At 37.4% G+C, this 16602-nt stretch overlaps 1 protein-coding gene across 1 annotated transcript; it reads left to right on the forward strand.

The window, feature by feature from the left end:
* The first annotated feature begins 543 nt into the window (after positions 1-543).
* Positions 544-15508, forward strand: LOC129260191 (alpha-1,3-mannosyl-glycoprotein 4-beta-N-acetylglucosaminyltransferase B-like). Its single transcript, XM_054898219.2, has 3 exons — positions 544-763; positions 8042-8209; positions 10960-15508. Exons 1-3 carry the CDS (start codon positions 679-681, stop codon positions 11124-11126), a joined length of 420 nt encoding a protein of 139 aa, XP_054754194.1. The 5' UTR covers positions 544-678; the 3' UTR covers positions 11127-15508.
* Positions 15509-16602: the final 1094 nt, after the last annotated feature.

Here is a 16602-nt window from a genome sequence, read left to right on the forward strand (position 1 = left end):
TGTCATTAATTAAGTCATTCCAACTGGAATTTCCAATTGGATCCAGTTGGAAACCAATTAGTTTCAACTGGATCCAGTTGCCTCCAATTGGTTTCAACTGGAACCAATTGAAACCAGTTGCCAACTGGTTGCTTAAATTGGTTTCAACTGGAACCAATTGAAACCAATTGCCAACTGGTTCCAGTTGCCCAATTGGTTTTAACTGGAACCAGTTGGCAACTGGTTTCAATTGATTCCAGTTGTTGGATTTTGGTCCTGGGAATTATGCCTCTCAAAGGGGGGGGGGGCACGGGCCGGCTTTGCCCCCCCCCCCTGGATCCGCCAGTGATCCAGGGGAGGGGTGGACTGAAAGGAGGGGGTGCACCACGTAAAATTGCCATCAAATGAAAGTAATTACCTCGAACGCTTCATCTGTGAGTGATGACCCCCCCCCCCCACCCCCCTTTTTTGGACCTCGGCCTCCTTTAGAAAAATAAAAATCTTAGATCCGCGGCTAGGCTGAGTATAATAAACGTATCGTAGAGGGCAGCATGCGGCACGGATATTTTACGACCGAATTTTTATCGAAGCTACACGTACATTAAGTCAGGACGGAAAAAAGCCACATGAATCACATCATTTGGAGAGCAATATATTAAAATTGTTTGGAGAATATCACGTTTTATACACAAACAGAAAATGGGCCTACGATCTAGGGGAAAATTGTTACTATTGATGACTGTCTTTGGATCATTTTCGCTCTTGTTTTTGCAGTCTCGAACCGGTAAGTGAAGTAGACCTGCAAGTTCAATGCTTATCACCGGTTCGTGGGATATGAACGTGCGGGGAGTTCCCCGCGATGTTATGGCAGCGCTTCGCTGTGGCTGTAGCTATTGGTTTCAAGGTTTCAAGCTACAATACATGCACTGACTGGGTGATTTCAAGTTCGGTGTTCGGTGTTGGTGTTGAGAGAGTAAAAAGGCCGCTGAACCATGGACCTATTACGAATGGACATTCAACGAGAGCATTTTATGACCACCACCTGTTTCCAGCTGTCAAAATTGCTGTCTAACAACATGTCTAACCCTGGCTTAACTTTCTCTTTACCATGGACCTATTACGAATGGACATTCAACGAGAGCATTTTATGACCACCACCTGTTTCCAGCTGTCAAAATTGCTGTCTAACCCTTAACTTTCTCTTTACGCGGTTTTTACGACGACCGCCCGGAGCGATTGTTTACACAAGCTCCTTTCGGCCGATGATCGTCACCGATCGATCACTGGCCCTCTTTCGACCAAAGACGGTCATGTTGTAGCCCCGATTGCCAATAGGGAAAGTCCCTACATTACCTAGAATGCAATGTGCAATTCATATTCGGTTTTTCAGTACATTATTTTAGGCTGTCTATAATGTGCGATTGTCGTCTGTCCATCAAAAAAAATCCCGTTAAATTTCATCAATCCTGTGGAATTTTATGCCCAAATGAAAATCAACTTCTGACCGAAGGTAAGCGCTACTATCGACATCAATACTGTCCGAAAAAGATGAAATTTTAACGTTTTTCCACAGATTTTTTCGTCAAATTTCAACTGCTTTTTTGCTGTAGATATACGGATTTGCAAGGTGATGTCAATGCATTTCATTTCCGGTTGTTAGCGATGTACGTAAAAAATACGTTTATGCACACCTGTTTTCTAGTTTCTGCTATCATTTTCATAGCGCTAACGTTCGCTGCTGTGCGTTGCTTTTGATAAAGTGAACGAACAACATCGCAATGGGTAGGAGCAGCGTACAATTGATTTCCGCTGTCCATCAGTGAGAGCGTGTTTTACGACCGGCTTGATGGGTGTCAGCTGCCAGCGCTCTGTTTATAAAAGGATTAGCGGCGACGGTCTTTGGGTCAAAGGAGGGGATTCGTTGAATGTCCATTCGTAATAGGTCCATGGCTGAACTGAGCTCCAGCTCCAACACCGAGCTGGGTTCAGAGGAATGATACCGATTGCATTATCGATAGCACATGACGTCACGCCTCTGTGCGGGCGGGAGCCCAGGGGCTTACCGTGTATTTTACCATACTCACGGGACTAGGGTGATTTATGGTCTAAATATTTCTCCAAATGAATTGTGAAAACAGAAATTATGCACTTACCACGATTATATGGATGAAGGTCTAACGAGTGGCAGTTTCCTGACATCTTCTACCCCAGTCTCGATCGGCCATTTTGTTACAATTCATAACAAAAATGGCCGATCGAGACGGGGGTAGAAGGAGAGAACTTTTCGTTTTTTGAGGTTCCAGTCTGTGCCCAGATGTCAGGAAACTGCCACTCGTTAGACCTTCATCCATATAATCGTGGTAAGTGCATAATTTTTGTTTTCACAATTCATTTGGAATTGGAGAAATATTTAGACCATAAATCACCCTAGTCCCGTGAGTGTGGTCAAATACACGGTAAGCCCCTGGGCTCCCTGGGTTAGCCTCTGCGCTGCGCTGCTAAATCATCTCAACTTCACGCGAGAAGTCCGAGAAGTCTCGACGACGAAAATGAAATCGGAGAGAAATGCATTAAATTCTCATCGTACAGAATACCAATGTTTTAATTAATTCAAGAATTCGAAAGAGTGAACATTATTCTTCATCAAAATATATACAGCTCAAAATGAGTCAAATGATTTGTACTCATCTTAACTGGAAAAGCTAATTTTACGGGGATGTTTCATCGTGTTCGCCTCCTGTTCACGAGCTTGAGATTGCCAACCCCAACACCGAACTTGAAATCATGATTTTCCCAATCCCTGGGGGTTGGGGTTGGTGAATGGGGAAATTGCACGTAGATCGTCAACACCAGCCGCAGTGCGGGGTTCAGCAGACGACATTCAACACCAGCATTCAACACGAACTGCCGGAAATACGTCATATTTTCCGAGGTCAATCCCAACACCAGCCTGATTTCAAGTACGGTGTTGTGGCTGGTGTTGGTGTTGTCACAACACCAGCACCAGATTTCAACACCGTACTTGAAATCACCCACTGCTGCCTCCTTCAATCCTGAAGATTCTTGCAGTATTGTAGTACCGGGGACCGGCAGGTGCAATACACCGGGTGAACACCCTACTCTTTGACGAATAGTGTATTGGTTTTAACGTGCTTAGCCATAGGTTGTGACTCTCCTAGGCTATACACGGGACCAACATTTGCGTCCTTTCCGATGGACAGAGTGTTTTCCAACTGCATTCACACCTGCACTGAATACAGTGGTGAGGCACGCTTACACACAACGCTATAGCATCATATTTTTTGTTAGACGCATTTCGGCATGAGCGGGACTAGAACCCCTCACGTTGAGATCTACGATCTTATCCGAAACATGCGCTCTAAGTCTAACCGACTGAGCTACGCTGCCTCCTCTATTATAAATTATAAATGATGGGGGGGACATAAAGCTTGTTTACAAACGATAAAACTATGCTAATTTTAATATTTTAACAAATTATTTTTCACTAATCTGTGGTTGATATTCTAAAGATTCAGAAAGAGTTCCATATGCACCTCCACCAAAAATAAAAGATTGTTGAGACTTGCATTCCGGTTCGTTCACTTCAGATTTTTCTATCATTTTTTTACTGTTGTGTTGCTTACCTCAGTTGGGACTCGAACTGACCTTATTTATCTGCAGTCACAGGGGCGGATCCAGGATTTTCCAAAAGAAAAAAAAAATTGTCAACCACAAATTAATGATATTGCGTACCCGAAAAAAAAAGGTCTTCGATTTCATTCAATTTCAAAAGAGGGGGCACACCTCTGTTTTAATGGCATTTTTACATTACAAATTTTCATTTTGCTTCTCAAAGGGGGGGGGGGGCACATCAGGGACTCAGTTTTATAATTATGAGGGGAGCTATAAAAAGCTCTCCTAGAACTCTTAAGGAGAACGGTAGAGGAGCACTGCAAAAAGCTCTTCTTCAACATACAAGGGGAGCTTTTTGTCCAGTTAACAAAACGGATGGAGGAAATATATGTACTAAGTTACAATCAACAACCAAAGGAAGGAAACAATCGAATATGCAATGCTGTACCTCATTGAACTTGTTATTGTAATTCTTGAAATATGATTGTTTTACAATGTATTGTAATTAGATTGTGTGTTATAAAACCTGTTTGAGTGAGGTTTTGACTTTGGCTAAAAGTTAAGTCACTGACAATTTTTTTTTTTCAGGGGTACTTTTTGCATTTTGGGGGCTTTTTTAAAATGCTACTTTTTTGTATTTTGAGGAATACCTGTTCCCTTATTAATGAATTATTACTTTTTGTTTAATATTGTATGATTTTTTAAGTTACTTTTTTTCATGCTTAGAATATTGGATGTGGGTGTGTGTGGCCTGCCAGTGTGGGTGTGTGTGTGTGTGGCTGTGAGTTGGACTTGGATATAAATGAATTCAATATCTAATTTCTACTCCATCTATTCCAGTACAGTACCCTATACTCGGCCATGTACATACAAAGTCCCACATACCCTAACTTTTCCTGAAGTTCTTTGAAAACGCAGATCTCCATGAAAATTGCATTTCTCTATGGGGGAGTCTAAATTCGGTGAGAATGTATTCATTAAGAACTTAAATATACATGACAATGAAGAAATCATCAAACTTTATTTGCAGTTTTGAATAATTAATATACATGAAATGTAAACTCTGTCTGAAACAGAAAATCACCATCATTGAGGCCTTTACTGAGCGAATTGTCCCCCAGGGGCCCGTTTCTCAACACCGCCATAAGTCTAACTTCTTGACTAAATCGGAGATAGTGAGCTACATGTCCGCTAACCGTTTCACGAAGCCCACTTTACCAAGATCGGGTACAACAACCTCACTAAATATTTATGACACCTCCGAACCTGTCATAACTTCTTTCTTAAATGACGTAGTGGCATCACGTGGGTAGACTATGACATGCAAAAGTGCCTAGAAATTTTAAAATTATAATCTTACGTAATCAATCATAGAGGTTGAAATTACATCACAAAACAAGTGGGATAATGCATTCAATGATAATTGTAATACAAAGAAACTATAAAAACTGTTGGTAAAACGCCACAAAACCATTAATTTTGAAATAGTAAAATGATTTAATCGATAAAGATTCTACCACGTCAGGCCATCCATAACTGAACTCGTATTTGTTGTTTTCAGACCCCTATTAAAAGTTGGATAATTCTATCTCTAATTTATGCATATAATTTGTCCAATATCGTATATTTCGGTATCAATGATTAAAAATGTTTTGTTAAACTATATTTTGATGACGTTTGGAATCGTAAAAGTCCGTATAATTATCATCATTTTACAAAGAAAACCGTTATGGTTTACTGTTGTAAACTATAAAAATCGGGTCTCCCGGGGGTACCCATCTCAATGTCCACAAGTGATTTTTTGGTCATGAAATGAATTATTCATAATTTAATTTTCTCTGCAATTGAATGCTCCAGTCTTCATGGTCTAGGTATGTATGATGCATAATTCACATGTGCTATTATTTTTGAAAAGATTTATTTCCCAATTCATCATAATATTTGCAATTTTGTCATAATTTTTCTTTTTGAAAATTATGCTATTTTGTGACTAAGGTTACGTCTCGTCTGCTTTTTTTACCGATAGTATCGATATCAAGGTATTCTAGTTAGGAAGCCTTTCGATAAACAGGTTTAGTAAGATTGGAACTAACTCCGTGGTTGGTGGATAAAGATATGACTAACTTGTCCATGTGTTGAGAAACGGGCCCCAGAGCTCTGGCAGAGAGACAGAGCTCCGACTGGCTACAAGCGCCAATGCTTGTGTGCGTGAGCCTGCCACTGGCCTTGTAAAATAGATGGAGCTTTGTTTGATGATTTATTGTCTGATATTTACCTCATCCCCTAGAAAAAGAAAACAAATTATTTTTTAGTTATAATTAATAAATAAGGTAACTTATTTTGGATGTTAATAGGCCGTTTTGAAAAGCAAAGCTGAATGACAACTCACCAATGCTTGGTTACTAGATTCTGAGATTTATTTCCTGTGTAATTCGAATTATTTTATCACAGAATTGTGATATCTGTAGGGGAAACATGTGCATTCGAAATTGCACATGGTGGTAGTCATAATGGACCCCTATACATGCAACTGTTTCCCGACCGTTGCGTTGATTTTTTTCCATACCTGGTACCATGTGTATAGAAATACGTGGTACAGAAAAAAAGACGCAACTTCGGAATTTGAAACTGCGCTCCTTGCTATTTTCAAGGCTTATTCATGATTTTGAGTGTGGATTTTGGATGATTTTTAAATGGTAAGCGGAGCTCGAGCATATGGCGCTAGTGGGCCGTTGAGTTGTTCTCACTCGGCAATTATTTCGGGGGCGACATTCAGATTTTATGTTGCCCCCGAAAGTATGATTTCGAGGGCGACTTTAGGCATTTCCGCACAGCTCAGCGATCGCGAGGCGCGCTATTAATCGCGCTACCTAAAATGGATTAAGGCGCGCATGTAGCGCGCGATCGCTCTCGCACGCCTTAAAATCAAGTCCCTGGGGCACATGCCCACTGTGCCCTGTCCTGGATCAGCTAATACAGTAACTACTTCCTAGTTCCGCGCAAATCATTTTTCACAAATTAAAATTTTTTTACAAAAAGTAAGTGGTGCTCACTCAAGCCGAAAGATTTTTCAACAGTTATATCATCATTTGCTTCAAGAGATCTGTACTATTGTTTAAATGTGGAAAAAAATCAGGATATTACAAATATATTACAGGATTATTTTTAAGTGTAAACTTTTTTTTATACACACTGTATATTAGGGCTCACTCAAGGCTCCAATTCGGGCGTCGTGCACAGGAAAGTACAAGGCACAACACCCGCAAAACTTCCATGGAATTTTTTATTATTTAGACACTTGATTATGAACTGTTATAAACTTTAATGTTTGCTATGAAACTTACTGAACGATATGAAGCCACAATTTCCCTGGTGTTTGTCTTTGTATAGAAATGGTAATTATTTTTATCTTGATGCCGAAGAAGATTTGAAACACACATGTGGCGTTCGATGGCGTATCCGGATTTATCGCATATGATCAGGTAGAGCTGAGCTGCGAGAGGGCGAGCGATATTATTTATTAATATTATTATTTTTTTTTTTTACATTGGGAGCTTGTATTGCTGGTTGCATTCTAGGCGCTCAGCATTTTTTTCCTCTTGCCCTTTCATCATCTTGTCAAAAGATGGCGTACTTAACCGGGCGGGTACCGGGTACCCGAAAATCATGTCGCATGAAAAAGACTGGTGGTACAACCTCCATAACACAGTGGCATAGGTAACATCATCCAGCCACTGCCGCAAGCCAATTTATTTATGAATGAAAATATAGTAAGCATTCAAAAAAAAAAAATGAGGTGTAACCTGTTGAGTTTTTGTACAATTTCCTATTAAATGCCGACGACTTGAATCAAGCCTGTTAGTTTAATAATTCGTTAAAAGTGCATGTCACTAATTCCATTTTATTACTAGATTGTATTAATGCATCTGCCCCAAAACGGTTTTGATGTGAATGATATCAAGTAAAAAGTATGTCTAATTGGACGAATTTACTGATTGTACGTCATCAATACAGTTCCCAATCAAAATAGAACATCTGCTTATTTTTGTCTTATTAATTATTTAACGCTTCAAGCATGGAATGGGCTGAAAATTTCAGGATATAATCAGTGTCAGTACCTTTCTAATATACAATCACTATGTACAGAAAAGCAAGCGCTCAAATTGATAATTTCAAATAAAAATGCAAACATTACAGAGAGAGAGGGCACTCGATTGAAATCTTTACGGCCTGAAAAATGCCATATTTAAATTCTAATGGGCATTCTATGACTACTACGCTCTAACATTAATTAGATGATACTTGACTAATTCTTCACATTTACAGGTCCTTTACCAAAGCTTCAGACAGGTTTTAAAATACCATCCAGTTTTTCTTATTTTTCTCCTTTCACTCAATGTTATCGTTATTTACCTTTTTTTTTCTCCAGGTGAAATGGATGGTAGTTTGCCGTCCTATGAGGGTCGCCTTGAAGAACTGCGGAACAGACTTCAGAGTACAGAGAGACAGAACCAAGCAAGAGCCGTTGAATTACACCATCTTCAACAACAGTTGAGAAGGTTTGCTGAGGACTCCAAAAATGGCTCATCTCAAAAAGGTAAAGATTTTTTTCCTTCCATAGCAAATTAAAAAAACAACACCAGTGTATTTAACTATTATTATTAATCAAGTTTTTTGACCTCTTATTATTTAATCTTCAACATGACTCAGACTCATATTTTTCTGATTTTCCTGGAAAACACCTACAGGTATGGAAAAAACCAGAGAATGAACAAGTTATGTGCTCATTTACTATAGTATTTTCAACCACTGTTGTCTACTGTTTGCTATGCACAAGGGATTATTACTCATAAATTCTTTAAACATACATGTACATATACATATAAGAATAAGTTTGTAATTTTTCTCTTCTGGTTTAAATAGGTTGTTCTCTGCATATTTGCCTTTGATAAAGAATATATTTAATGTATCAACATTTCTGCAAAGTACTATATTGTAGTTTTGGCCTCTTTACGAGTGTACAAATCATGAAACTCACTTTTAGAGAATGTAGAGCAGGGCAGGGATTCCCCAAATGGTGGCGCACCGAGCCTTGCGGAGTGGCGCGTGGGAGCCAGTATAGAAAAAGAAAAAAACATGAGAAAATAAAAGTTTGATCTACTATTAATCTGGAAATGAAGTTTGATCATTTTATTACAAAGGGAAAATAAAAACTCAGCTCTTTTTTAAATCTAAATGCTTATTGATTTCCTCTGATTTTATGTAATCTAGCATTCGATAACCCTATTATGGAGGATCCATGGTGTTCTTCTTATTTATTCTATTCTTGATGTATTCATTTACGATTGGTACAAAGACTATGTACAGTATATGTGAACATAGATCTGTGAACAGTGCTTTTAATAATAATAACAATCATAATTACGTTTTATTTGCTCAGGGTAGCCATTTCGGTTAGGGAACTGCAGCGGGCCCTGCATTTCCATGCATGTTTTTACTACCCTTCTCCAATCTAAATGCTGAGCGCCAAGCAAGAAGGCAGAAGGTTCCATTCCTATATTTTTTTTGTATGACTCTGTTGGGGATCGAACCCACGGCCTCTCGTTCATGAGACTGGCGCTCTACCACTGATCACCATACCCGGTTTGCTTTTCAAACATTGACCTCATCAAAAACAAAATTTAATACAGATACATAATAATAAGCATTAATTTGAGCAAGTCACTTATCATTTTTGTCTCACCTGCATAGCAGAGTGAGACTATAGGCGCCGCTTTTCCGACGGCGGCGGCGGCGTCAACACCAAATCTTAACCTGAGGTTAAGTTTTTGAAATGACAGCATAACTTAGAAAGTATATGGACCTAGTTCATGAAACTTGGCCATAAGGTTAATCAAGTATTACTGAACATCCTGCCTGAGTTTCATGTCACATGACCAAGGTCAAAGGTCATTTAGGGTCAATGAACTTAGACCATGTTGGGGGAATCAACATCAAAATCTTAACCTAAGGTTAAGTTTTTGAAATGTCATCATAACTTAGAAAATATATGGACCTAGTTCATGAAACTTATACATAAGGTTAATCAAGTATCACTGAACATCCTGCTTGAGTTTCACATCACATGACCAAGGTCAAAGGTCATTTAGGGTCAATGAACTTTGGCCGAATTGGGGGTATCTGTTGAATTACCATCATAACTTTGAAAGTTTATGGATCTGATTCATGAAACTTGGACATAATAGTAATCAAGTATTACTGAACATCCTGTGCAAGTTTCAGGTCACATGATCAAGGTCAAAGGTCATTTAGGGTCAATGAACTTTGGCCAAATTGGGGTATTTGTTGAATTACAGCCATAAATTTGAAAGTGTGTTGGTCTAGTTCATAAAACTTGGACATAATAGTAATCCAAGTATCACTGAACATCCTGTGCGAGTTTCAGGTCACATGATCAAGGTCAAAGGTCATGTAAGGTCAAAGAACTTTGGCCACGTTGGGGGTATTTGTTGAATTGCCATCATATCTCTATAAGTGTATTGGTCTAGTTCATAAAACGTGGAAATAAGAGTAACCAAGTATCACTGAACATCTTGTGCGAGTTATAGTAGTTTTCAAAATCAGCACTGCTGCTATATTGAATCGCGTGATGCAGGTGAGACGGCCAGAGGCATTCCACTTGTTAAGAATAAATTGTGTAGTAACTAGTATGTTGGTATTTTTATATCTTCTGTTGATTTAGAACCCCCTCGGCCATTTAAAAGGCTTCCTACTCAAGCTGTTCAGGGGGTTCTGCACCCCCCCACACCACAATATTTCGCTCGTTCGTGTGTTGGATAGTGCAGCAGTCCAGATTCTCAACAAGAAATTTGGAACTTCAACAAAATTAATTGAGAATGGCTGATGTAAAGTATAACATTGTGAGCAGTACAGTACACCAAGAGAAATTGAGAGCAACTTTTAAAAAAGATGTGATTGTCTCATGACTGATTTCTTAGGGTTATAGTAAAATGAAATTTTCTGTATGAGATGCCTCTAGTAGTGAGGAACAATACATTATTTAATACCAACACTGTTCAGTAAAAAAAAAATACTGACTGGAATAACCTCAACTTCACCTCAACATCAGTCAGAGTAGCGCCGGGTCACTGTAAGTCCTGTCAGGATGCCCTTGAGGAGTATGTTCATCTGAATCAGCTGGCAATTACAGCAATGACTCATCAAGAGCTAAAAAAAAACCACTTGAAATCCACTTGTTTTTCTGCAGCCTTCCACAGCGATGTGACCAGATTTGATGGTTTTATGATACGTGTATATTATGATAAAAATTTATTTTTTCCCCATCAGATGAGAATCTGCACCCTTTGCTGTCTCAGCTCAACATCTTAAACCTCAATACTTCTAACTTCCTCCATCTCCCGTCCGTACTTGAATACATGCCGCACCTAAAGAAGAACCCTGTGGGACTCCAGCCTGCCTTCCAGCTTTCCCAGGGCAACACTGGAGGTAAGTGATCACTTCCCTTCCTTCTGAATGGGTGTAGTTTGCCTCAAACATGCATTGATGATCTTCAGTGCAGTCATTTACACCAGGAAATATTTGCAGTATATTGTGACCATAATAGTATGAATTTGTGTAGCACTCCAGCTGTGCTGGGTAAGAGCTCTTAGAATTAATTAATTCTTTGATAATTAATTAACTTTAATTTTATAGAGTTTTGTATGTTTCTTGCACAATCTTATGAGGGGTTTTTTGTTTTTGTTTTACAATAATAATAATAATATGCATTTATACAGCACAAAAACTATTTCTATATATTCTATTGTATTTTTGTGAAATCATGAAATTGTAGCGTAAAACTGACAACACTTCTAATCACTAACACAGAAAACATGTACATGTATGTGGGACAGTGGATTAACATTGCTTGGAAAAAATACATGTACCTAACATTTAATAACAGAATCCCGTGTTCATTTTGCTCACTTCTCAGCAAACTGCAATTACATATTTTCTTCCAGAGCCATTTGGCACATACATACAGTACCTACACTTGGTTAGTAATTTTATTGTATTCTGTTCAAACTCATTTTCTCATTTTAAGATCGTTTCCACAACCAGCGTTTCTTTTCAAATGCTGATATGGATCTTGATATGTATGAATTTTTTCCCTAGACTCAATAGCCCAATTATACCCCTTTCATAAACCCAATAAAACACAATTATGCGGCTAATAGCAGCATAATTTGGTCGTAAAATCAGAGGAGGACAAGAGTTATCCGCATTATTCTGATGCTACTATTATCCGCATAATAGCGGCATCGGGACAAGATTTTGAGTTTATGAACGTATTTCCAAATAATGCGGATAATTGCCATGGTGCGTCACAAGGTCACCCTTTTCCAACACAACCGCATTGGAGGGGGCGTGTCCAGTTGTCATGACGATTATCCGCCTTTTTCAGGACGGGCGCTCGTAAAAATAATTTATGGAGTTTGTGAACGCAATTTTTATTGAATTATCCGCATTACTCTTAGGCGGCTAATTGGAGGATATGTTTTATTGGGTTTATGAAAGGGGTATATGGAACAGCAGCTTTCAATTTACCATTAAAGGTAAAAAACAGTAGTTGTAGCAAGAAATTATTCCATGAGAAAGTCTTTTAAATCAAGTCTATTTGTAAAAATATTATGTGTACATCTAGATATGGTACAATGTAAACCTATCTTTGTAAATTCATGAAATCTTAGCTCAAAATCAATAATTCTGATGATTACTAATATTTACCGAAAAGCATATGTGGGAGTAGTGGGATAGTGTATAATTGATATTGATTCTAAAAATACCTGACATTTGATGGAATTCTGTGCTTATTTTGCTCATTTCTCAGCAATTACGCATTTCCTTCCAGAGCTATTTGGCACAAATTTTTATACGTACATACAAACACTTTGGTGGTAATTTCATTGGATTCTATTCGAACTTATTTTGAGATCGTTACCATAACTTTTATTTATCTTTAAATTCAAAATGCAACATCTGAATTTCTTCTTTATTTTTCAAGTGAAAATTCATTGAATTTCCCTTTGCAAAATAGAAAGTGTCTTTTGCTGTGTACATGTACGTTTTCTGTGGCAAACAGAAAATTTCCATTTTAGATCAAGGTTGAAATGGAATTGCAGGTTTTTAGAATCAGAAAAGATTTTATTTCAAATTTGATTAAAACAGTTGCTGGGACAGTGAGTTTATTTTTAACTGCCTTTAAAGACTCGTGCTGCAACTGCAGTTTCCCGAGATATCAGGATTATATTGTCTGTCAGTCAGCCTTGACTCTGAACACATAACCTCCGACAAACAGTGATCAAAGGTCATCTGCAAAATGTGTTTCACAGACCAGTATATGCTCTTGTCACATTATGACTGGTTATTCACTCTACTATAGCTTTTCTTTATAGATCTATATGGGAAAACAAAGTTGGAGAGCAACTATTGCAGTGCAACTCCCAAACCAAACTACTGTATCAATATTTCATGTATTTTGGTTCAGCTAGCGATTATAAAAGAGCACAAACCCAGTGTTGGGAGATAATTTGTTGGGTTTCACCATATTATACTGTACTGTACACATTATGTATGTACATGTACTTGTTCATACACATGCACATGTAAGACCCTATTCTCATCTACTTTCTTAAACCAGTTTAATGTGTAGTGGGAAGGCTCAAAGTGGTCATGGAAGCGATCTTTTAGTTTTAATAACTGTTTTTCCAAACCAGTTTGGAAATCCACCATGTGATGTGTGGTTTTCAAGATCACTTTGCCTCGTTAAAAAAATAAGCGTAGATTACCGTTCTTCATAAAACAATCCTCAAACTAGTTCAGGAGATTGTGATGAGAATGGTAGCGAAGCGATCTTCTGAACTGGTTTTCCAAAGTGAAAATTAAAGAAAAGCCGTTCAAGAAAGTACATGAAGGTGAGAACGGAGTCATAGGCTGCGTAAATGCGGCCTCAAGCTAGAATCACAAAAATGAATCATGATTAAAAATACAAACATATATCATAGTAACTGCAAAATCACGATTTACAGTGTTAGTCAAACCTCTCTCCAGTGCCGTTTCACTCCCACTTCAAGCCTACATTGTAGCCAGTGCCTGTCACAGTGCCCAGTTTGACCAGGTGAACTTCAATGCGGGTTTAATTGCAAAAAATATATGTACAACTTCCATTTTCAATACATGTGTATGGCCACTTTGTGAAGCGAAAGCAAAGAATACGGTGTGCAGTATGGCATGAATATGGAAGAAGGTCAACACAATGACGCCAAAGAATCATGATTCAAATCACTAATAATTGACCTTTTTTTAACATCATTCTGCAGAATGTCTTTCCAAATGCCCCCTTTTCTGCATTACATGTTTGTGATTTGAACACATTAATATACTTTTACTTAAATTGACCATAAAATGCAACCGTGATTCTGCAGAAACATCTTTCTAAACGTGTTTCGAATCATGATTCTAGGGTTTAAAAAAGCGGCGCATAAAAATATGAAATTTGTTGCCTACATGCATGTACATGTAGTATTATTGACCATTTGATTTTAAAAAATCATTTGAGTTGGTAAGCAGTATTGTGCAATTTATTCTGTATTGTTGATCCATTTTATAAAACAGATACTGCCCAGGTTTACACTGTAAGTTCATGGTGTATATACAGTTATTTGTATATTGTACGCAGGCATTTAAGTTATTTTTAAAGGGGAATCCAACCGAAATAAAAACTTGTTTTTATAAGGAAAAGAAAAATCAGACAAGTTGATAGGTGAAAGTTTGAACAATATTGGACAAACAACAAGAAAGTTATGAATTTTTAAAAGTTGTAAATATTGGTAATCACTATACCCATGGAGACTTCAAATTGGCCGCATATGGGATGTCATAGTGATGTAAGGCAAGGACTACTCTTCCATGTACTCCAATACATATTATGGCTAAAATGTCATTTTTCCTAAAAGTTTTATTTCAAATGATATTTTTCTTTCATGAGGACATAAAACAATATACTACCTGGGTTATATTTAGATTACTGCCCCAGGGGAATTGGTACTTAGGAGAAAACCACAAATCCCTGATAATAAAGTACATGGCCTATGGAAATTGGCCGCATATGGGATGTCATAGTGATGTAAGGCAAGGACTACTCTTCCATGTACTCCAATACATATTATGGCTAAAATGTCATTTTTCCTAAAAGTTTTATTTCAAATGATATTTTTCTTTCATGAGGACATAAAACAATATACTACCTGGGTTATATTTAGATTACTGCCCCAGGGGAATTGGTACTTAGGAGAAAACCACAAATCCCTGATAATAAAGTACATGGCCTATGGAAAAGTTGTCCTTGCCCCTTGTCATAATTTACTTACCTAGTTGCCAATTTGAAATCTACATAGTATTAGTGATCTCGATTTTAAAGCAGCTATAACTTTCTTATAGCTTGTCCGATTTCTTTCAAACTTTCACCATTCTGTTTAATCTATTTTTCTCTTTCCCAACACAACATTTAATGGCCAAGGCTGGATTCCCCTTTAATGTTGTGCAAAAACTCTTTGCAAGCCTTGTGCTTTTTGCACCATTGCAAATATTTATGCATGCACCCTTAATCGCCCAGTATTCATCACAAACACCTCATTTGTAAACAACAACTCAAGTGTTCTACATCTACTTTATGAGCACTAGATTTTTCAGTATCCGCTTTTAATGATAATTATATGAAACACTACAGGTTTTCAATTTCAAAGTTTTTGCTGGTATTAAGAATAAAATTTACTTCCCTTGAGCATCTATGTGGTATTAGGGGAGAGTCCATCCCCAAAAATGTTGATTTTAATATAAAAAAAAGAGAAAATAACACAAACTATTATAGGAGTATCAATCAGTTTTAAATCTTTTACTGGAAATTTGTGAAAATTGTAAAGTTGAAACTCACAATTCTCTGCAGTTGCGACATTTCACCAACCACTGTTGGCTTTATCAGGCGTTCAAGTCTATACTGTGTGAATCATAATATTCACGGATTTATTAAAGGAGTACTCCAGGCTGAAAATTAGGTGATTTGAACAGATATTCATTCATTCATTCATTAAAAATGGTTGATTTGGATAAAAACTTGAAACACAGCATATAGCCAAGTTACAAAAGTTTAGACATTATAAAAGATATTTTAGTGTACAATACTTGTATAACACAACAAAACATGAAACAACAAAGCAACAATTATTACATAACATATAAAGCTAAACAAAGTTATCACAGAATAAAACATGAACAATACAACATAAATGCCAATAACAATATAAATCACAGAACTGAATCAGAATTGCTATCATATTACAAAATTATAGAATCAATATGAATCAAGAGGATTGAGAAATACAAATTAGGCAAAATAACAACAGCAACAAAAAAAGAGAAAAAAGAAACACAGATGAGCTACATGTACATGTATGTACATGCATCTACAGTTATGTGTGTCCACTCTTCTTTCCATATTGATAGGGCAAGTACAATATTAACACTCTAATAATGTACAGTGTAATTGTTTGTACAATGTAAATGCCATATGAGATTGATTTTTATAGGTAGACCTACAAGTACTTGTACATGTAATGCTGTCTTTTATCTCTATTTATGAAGAGATGTGTGGACTTCTATCCACTACTGTATGTGAAAGGCCATGTAGGAATTTACAGCTGATGCCAAAGACCCTGTTTATTTTGCAAGAAATTCACTTTCACTCCAAGTGATACAGCAAGCCATCTTATAAAGGAGAATGAAACTCTTGGAACAAGTTAGCTTACAAGTATGAAAACAGAAAATCACAAAATGGGATTAACAAAAGTTTGAGAACATTTGGACAAACAATATTTGGGTATTCGAATGTCAAAGTCAAGTATGGAAATTGTCCTATTGGCAACAGGATCAAGA

This window comes from Lytechinus pictus, chromosome 5 (genome assembly GCF_037042905.1).
Source record: "Lytechinus pictus isolate F3 Inbred chromosome 5, Lp3.0, whole genome shotgun sequence".
NCBI lineage: Eukaryota > Metazoa > Echinodermata > Echinoidea > Temnopleuroida > Toxopneustidae > Lytechinus > Lytechinus pictus.